Source organism: Arachis hypogaea, chromosome 17, assembly GCF_003086295.3.
Source record: "Arachis hypogaea cultivar Tifrunner chromosome 17, arahy.Tifrunner.gnm2.J5K5, whole genome shotgun sequence".
NCBI classification, from domain to species: Eukaryota; Viridiplantae; Streptophyta; class Magnoliopsida; order Fabales; family Fabaceae; genus Arachis; species Arachis hypogaea.
In genome coordinates, this window is record NC_092052.1 from 133,623,983 (window position 1) to 133,631,029 (window position 7,047).

At 32.7% G+C, this 7,047-nt stretch overlaps 1 protein-coding gene across 4 annotated transcripts; it reads left to right on the plus strand.

Annotated features, from left to right (window-relative positions):
• Window positions 1-1,071: 1,071 nt before the first annotated feature.
• Window positions 1,072-4,241, plus strand: LOC112764968 (WD repeat-containing protein ATCSA-1). 4 transcript variants are annotated; one of them, XM_025810824.2, is made up of 8 exons: window positions 1,072-1,465; window positions 1,548-1,968; window positions 2,454-2,632; window positions 2,809-3,031; window positions 3,228-3,382; window positions 3,481-3,570; window positions 3,830-3,901; window positions 4,004-4,241. In XM_025810824.2, the coding sequence occupies exons 1-8, from the start codon at window positions 1,310-1,312 to the stop codon at window positions 4,043-4,045; spliced, it is 1,338 nt and encodes a 445-aa protein (XP_025666609.1). In that variant the 5' UTR covers window positions 1,072-1,309; the 3' UTR covers window positions 4,046-4,241. The 4 variants fall into 4 exon arrangements, with proteins under 4 accessions (XP_025666609.1, XP_025666607.1, XP_025666606.1 ...); XM_025810822.3 differs by having other exon boundaries at window positions 1,091-1,465; window positions 2,809-3,052; XM_025810821.2 differs by having other exon boundaries at window positions 1,109-1,465; window positions 2,451-2,632; window positions 2,809-3,052.
• The last annotated feature ends 2,806 nt before the right edge of the window (window positions 4,242-7,047 follow it).

The window sequence follows — 7,047 nt, forward strand, 5'->3', positions numbered from 1 at the left end:
GTGTCCGCGGATCGGATCGGATCGGATATGGCCGAAAATTCGATCCGATCCGCACAATTTTCATCGGATCGGATCGTATATGATATCCGCACTTTTTAGTGCCGGATCGGATATCGGATATATCCGCATAATTAAACCTTCTCTTTTTAATCATATTTCTATGTTAAAAAATTCGATAAAAATATTTCTTTCATACTTTTAAACTTATTTATTCCTAAAATATTTTTAATCAAACTCTCTCTAAATAACAAAAATAAAATAATACAATATATGAATAAGAATTACTAACTAAAACATACAAATAAGTAAATATAATACCAAACATATATATATTTATTTATTTTTTAATTATTATAGTGTGGATCTGCGGATCCGCGGATCGGATACGCGGATGTAGAGCAGATATCCGCGATCCGATCCGCAAAGAGTGCGGATCGGATTGGATCCGATCCAATCAATTTGCGGATCGGATCGTATCCGCAATTTTCGGATCGGATGCGGATATTTACCGCGGATCTGCGGATACGATCCGATCCATGGACACCCTAGTTTTTTCTGTCTTGAAACTTTCCTAGAGTTTTAACTACAGGAAACAAAGCCGCATGTTTTTTTTGGGTAAAGTATATTTTTTGTCTTTGAAGTTTGGCAAAAGTTTTATAAATACTCTTAAGTTTTATTTTGTTTTAATTTTATTCCAAAAATTTTTTATTTGCATCAAATATACCCTTGGAGCCTAAATTTTCAAAAAATTTAAGACCAATATAACAACAATACATGAAAATTATACTTGATTTGATTGTGTTGAGGGGTTGTTCTTATGAAATTTTTGTTAAATCGATCTTAAATTTTTTGAAAAATTAGCCGTTAGGGATATATTTGATGCAAATCGAAAATTTTTGGGACAAAATTGAAACAAAATAAAACTTAGAGATATTTTTAAAACTTTTATCAAACTTCAAAGACAAAAAATATACTTTACCCCTTTTTTTTTAAAACAAAGAAACCACATAATGCTGGGCGGAAAATGATAATTTGGGCCATATTTAGGAGCGATGAGCCCAATAATATGGTAGAATGTGGAAATGGGATAAGGCCAGTGATAAGTGATAAGTAAGCTCGATATTTTAACGTTTGAGGACAGAAGAGGATTCCGTTGGGGAGATTCCGGAAGACAGAAAGGGAGGCACAAAAGTGGAAACTGAAGAAGCAGTAGCAGCAACAGAAAGTGGAAATTGTTGTTCTTCGGAAGAGAGGGTAAGGGGGAACAGAGAGAGAGGGGGAGGGTTATGCGTTCAAAGATGCTTAGGAAATGCATACGTGGAAGCAGATCAGAGACAGGGAATTTGGTAATTTGCGCCCACATCGTTTCTCCAATCGGATCAAGTCCCGCCGCGTCTCCGACCTCCAATTGTCAAACCACAAAGACTTTCTCTCTCCTCACAAGGGCGCCCTGAACTCCCTTCAGGTTTGTCACTATCATCCTCTGCTTCGCGCCTCTTATTCTAATCCTGCATCCGCATCCGCTTCCTCTTTGACCGTGAAATCAGGTTGATTTGACAGAGGGAAGATACTTGCTATCCGCTGCCGCAGATGCCTCCGTCGCCGTCTTCGACGTGCAGCGCCCCACCGAGTACGAAGCCGGTGGCCTCATATCCAAGCACCGGTGTCTGTTTCTCGTGGACAAGCAGCACCAGCTGGCGCACAAGTATGCTGTTTCCTCCGCCGTCTGGTACCCTGTGGACACTGGATTGTTCATCACTGGCTCCTTCGATCACCACATCAATGTCTGGGACACCAACACCACTCAGGTTGTGGTGAATTTCAAGATGCCTGGCAAGGTTTATCGGACTGCCATGTCCCCCTTGGCCACCTCTCACATGCTCGTCGCCGCCGCCACCGAGGATGTCCAAGTCCGCCTCTGTGACGTTGCTTCTGGTGCTTTTGCTCACACCTTGTCCGGCCACCGTGGTATGCATCTCAATCCCAATCATACTTTGTAATTTACATGTCTTTGGATGGCCCTGTTGTTTTTAATGGATATGGAAACTATTAAAATTGCCATGGGCTGGTGAAGTAGCTGAATCATGCATAATCTGTGTCTTCTCAATTTAATATGATTTTTACTTACAAACCGCACTGGCTTTTTTGTTTTTCTTATGGTAAATAATTATGGAAAAGTATAGGGGGCAGCAATTTTGTTAAATTCTGGCCAGCATGTAACCAGCAAAGAAAAGTGAGCCATTGGATGAAATCTCACACCCATCTCACACCATTAAAACCATCATTGATGGCTATTTGATGGCTACAAATCACAAAGTTGCTGGCCCCCTAGCATTAATATATAAGTGCTGCCGGAGCCGAATTATTTAACATAAATTCATGATGCATTCATTTGGTATGGTGCGTTTTGCGGGAAATTATATTGGGCTGAGACATGTTTTCCGTGGTAGCAGATGGAGTAATGAGTGTTGAATGGTCTACTTCAAGTGAATGGGTGTTGATGACTGGGGGATGCGATGGTGCGATACGTTTTTGGGATATTAGACGAGCCGGCTGTTTCCTTGTTTTAGATCAATCTCGGACTCAGCTTGGAAGACGCCCATCCGTACTTAAACGCTCCATGACGCACAAGGTGGTTCAATTTTCATTTGGTTTATTCCATAACTGCTAATAGCAAGTCTCAATGATTGTTCTTACAAGTCATGGCTATCTTAATTATGTAAACAAGATTGGTTCAAGTGATTTTTTGTGACACTCGATATCAATGATTGTTAATACTTAATAATCCCAAAGCCTTATTTCTAACAGGAGTCGACTTTTAAGTCTTCCTCGGCTGGCCAAACAACAAGTGCAAAAGTTCGCGTTTCACAAAAAAAGCTTCCTAATGGGAATGGGAGCAGACAGGTTGTGATTGGTAGAGTTCCATCCAAGGGATCAATAAAGCAGAGATTACATCCAGGAATGCTGTCCACTCAGGATCGCGCAACAGCTCATTATGGTGCTGTGACAGGGTTAAAAGTAACAGATGATGGCATGTATCTACTAAGCTCAGGTCTTTTCATTAGTTATTGTATTCCATAATTATAAGAAATCCCTATGCATTGCAATAATGGTTTTGTATGGGACTTTATGTTAAACTTGTCTTTTCTTCTTATTCTTCAAAATTTTGTTCGTATCTAAAATTCTAAATGTTGTCTTCCCTTTATTCCTATGCTATTGGAACACAGGGTCTGATTCAAGACTAAGGTTGTGGGATATTGAATCTGGCTGTGACACGCTAGTGAACTTTGAAACCGTACGCCTGCAAACAAATAAACCAATTCAATTAGCCACCTCTCAGGATTCAACCCGCGTTTTTGTTCCATGCATGAGAACTGTGAAGGTGCACTATTCCTTCATTTTATTATATACTATATTTTAACCATACATTAGATATACAAATAGAATGTGGATTACTGATCTCTTGTTTGTGCTATTCAGGCATTTGACATGTGGTCTGGGAGCACGTCTGCAACATTTCGTGGCCACTATGAATGCGTGAACTCTTGCTGGTTTAATGAACAAGATCAGGTATGTTGATGAGGTGGTTGTCCATTCTCTGTCGTTGAATATGATCCATATAAAAATTATACTAGTTATTCAGGAAATATCCAACCTTTGAAACCGGAATGACACAAGTTATAGATCTCAAGCTACTTGCACTTATAAGCAACTGCCAAAATGCATTATACTGTCTCAAAATCTATGGCATTGTAATTTATATGAATTATAATACTATTATCATAGTACCAAGCTCTATGTACTTTCTAACAGTTTATGGTTGTCGCAGGAATTATACACTGGTGGGAATGATAGACAAATTCTTGTGTGGTCACCTGCTAGGTTAATTTCAGATGAAATGGTAAGCACTCTGTACCGTTGTTGTTTAAGATTATCATACATGTATGCCAGGTCAAAGCATCTTTCGTTATGTCATGGTTTAACACCTTGTGTTGAACTGCAGGAAGAAGGAATTGCTGAAGATCAGGACAGCTGGAGTAACTGAGTTTTGACTCGATATATGTTCCATCCTTCCGGTGTTCTTCGTCTATGCATATGTTTGACACTAGATGTTTGTATGATTCGTAAATAAAGGCTTGTTCTGGTATTGAAGCTCATTTGAATCACTGCATTACAAGATGGCAAAATTGTATACTAGTAACCGCTTCTTGTGTATAGATATTGTGCATGTTTGGGCGCCATTATTTTGTTAAAAAAAGATCTTTTTTCAATGAAAAAAGATCTTTTTTTATTTTTTAACGTGTTTGGCAAATTTCTAGTAGTAAAAGTAAAAGCACTAGTAAAATAAAAAAAAGATCTTTTTTGAGAAGCTGTAATTTACATCTTTTTTTAAAAGATCTTTTTTCCTTAAAAAAAAGATGTTTTTCATGTAATAAATAAATAAAAAAGTACTTTTATATTGTTATACCCAAACATAATTGATTGATAAAAAGACCTTTTTACATGAGATATCCAAACATAAAATTACTTTTACTTTTCTATAAGATCTTTTAAAAAAAGATAACTCGAAAAAAGATCTTTTTTAAAAAGCTCACCCAAACAAGCCCATTGTATTTCTGTTTATTTTCTTTTAGATTTTAAGTAATTAGTTCGGAACTGATTCCTTTCCTTTTTTTTTTTTGACTTAAATAAGTTAAACAAAAATTACTTAAATAAGTTAAACAAAAAAAAAAAAAAAATAAAGAAACTGCTTAAATAAAGGGATAGTTTTGTTTAAGATTATTTTTAAACTTCTTCCAAGAAAATGAAGCTCCTTTTGATGAAGTTGTAACTTCACCATTATCTTTTACTTTCAAATTTTGAGATAGAGAGTATCCAAATTTATGTCTGTATATTTATGTGTGAAGACTCGAATCTGCGACCTCTTAGATGAGTATGAAAAGACTATGTCATTTGAGTTATAATTCATTGGCAATTAATTTTCCATGATTAACAAAAAAAAATATTTGAATTCCTCAGATGATAAAATATTTGAATTCTTTTCTGAATAACAGATTTTTAAAATCTTTCAAATTGCACAATAAAAATAAATAAATAAATGTGATATAAAAAAATTAAAATATTAGACTTATTTTAATAAATACTTATATATATAGTTTATCTATTTTATAATTTAGTTAAAAATAATTTTGTTTTATAAAATATTAAAATTAATAAAATAGTATGAAATCATTTGTTATTTGTATTATTTATTATTTCATAGTTAAATTTTATATAGAGAGGAGAATGTGTTTGTACTTTGTAGTAAGTTTTGAACTAGGATTTAAGAGTTTGTGAAAAATTTGCAACAAAAATAAAAATCAATTGAACAATTTGTACCAAATAAAATAAGTGGTCACAATTTGGTCTAATCCCGGCCAACTTTACCCAAATTTTCGGATATTCAAATTTGTAAGTCATTATCATCGTCTCCAAAGAGGATATAAGTCTCCAAACAGTATATAAAAATACACAAAACACAAAAAACAAGTATGGCTTCTTCAATATCGTTGCGTCAATGACAACTATTATCTCCAAAAATACACAGGTACACAAGAATAAACCATATTTAACAAATATTTTTTAATTATAAATTAAAAAAATCACTATTTCCCAAAAAAAAAATACAACTTATTCCTGTCTATTCGTGTGTACTCTCGTATACTTTGGAGACGATGATAATGATTGTCATTATTAACCTTATAGCTATTTTTTCCTCATCTATATCGAAGTTCGCTGGAGATAAGGGGAACCGGGGTGCGATAAACTTGTCCTAAATACAAAAAAAAAAAAATCGTATTTAAAAAATTAAAATTAAAAAATTAGATTTGAAAAAATAATAATTTTTTAAATTTTATTTCAATAAAAAAATTCCCTCTCTTTCTTTCTCTTTCTCTAAGAAAAATAAAATAAAATCATCAGTAGAATCTTTTAAAAATCCATACCATTAAGAACCTGTAAACAATTTAAATTTAGGAATAATGTATATATTTTGGGTGAATATATACTCTAAAACATTGACAATAAATGTATATTTTAGTTATTGGTATATTAAAAATCACAATTAATGAGGATTTTGTTAACAAGTATTTAAGAGTATTATTAAAAGTGTAAAAAGTATAAGTTAAAAAAAATGTAGTTGCTCAAATTCTAAATTCTAAATTTGTTTATCTAGTATTTCTAAAAATAGAAAAAATTGATGAGTATAATATATTCAATGTATTTTTTTTAGATAGATACTCCCATAATAACATCTTTACATGAAAATAACATCGTGAACCATTAAATGAATTGATTTATTTAACTAAATATGTTTGATTAACTATCTAAAAGTTTACAATGTCATCTTTATATAAAGATGTTATCATATAAATATTCTCTTTTTTTTTATACCTACACATTTTTATTCATAAAAATTTAAATACTAACTTTAAGGCCTTCGTCATAAAAGATTTGCAAAAATCATTAGAATTACCCTATTCATGCTTGATTAGTTTCTTTATATATATATATAAAAAATTAATTGGAATAATATGTAACTATAGATGCATCCAATCAAATTATTGAATTAGAAAGATTTGGTAGAATGGAAAAAAATATATCAAGCTTTAATTTCTAAATTCCAAGTAGTCTTCATAAATATAATCTAAATCTGGAAGATTGGCTGATATTTTCAACTCATTTAAATGATTGATTTTTTTAGAGAATATATACGAAACTAATTTTCCATGATTAACAAAAAAAAAATATTTGAATTACTCAAACGATAAAATTTGAATTCTTTTGAGAATAACAGATTTTTAAAATCTTTCAAATTGCACAATAAAAATAAAAAAATAAATAAATGTGAAAATAAAGAAAACAGTCAAAACAAAACACTATTCAAAATTAGGAATTAGAAAGATTGTTTAAAAAAAAGTCTCCCCCAATTAAGAAGATTCTTGCTCTCTGTCAGTTACTCCGCCATGCTGATGATTCTTCTGATTTCGAATTGAAAAGCTTGGAACA

What these genes read in the sequence shown, in the direction of transcription:
- LOC112764968 (XM_025810821.2), top strand. Translation starts at nt 1,310, where the DNA reads ATGCATACGTGGAAGCAGATCAGAGACAGGGAATTTGGTAATTTGCGC. An exon ending in AACGCTCCATGACGCACAAG is followed by an intron (nt 2,633 to 2,808) that starts GTGGTTCAATTT and finishes TATTTCTAACAG; the next exon opens with GAGTCGACTTTTAAGTCTTC. An exon ending in GGTTAATTTCAGATGAAATG is followed by an intron (nt 3,902 to 4,003) that starts GTAAGCACTCTG and finishes GTTGAACTGCAG; the next exon opens with GAAGAAGGAATTGCTGAAGA.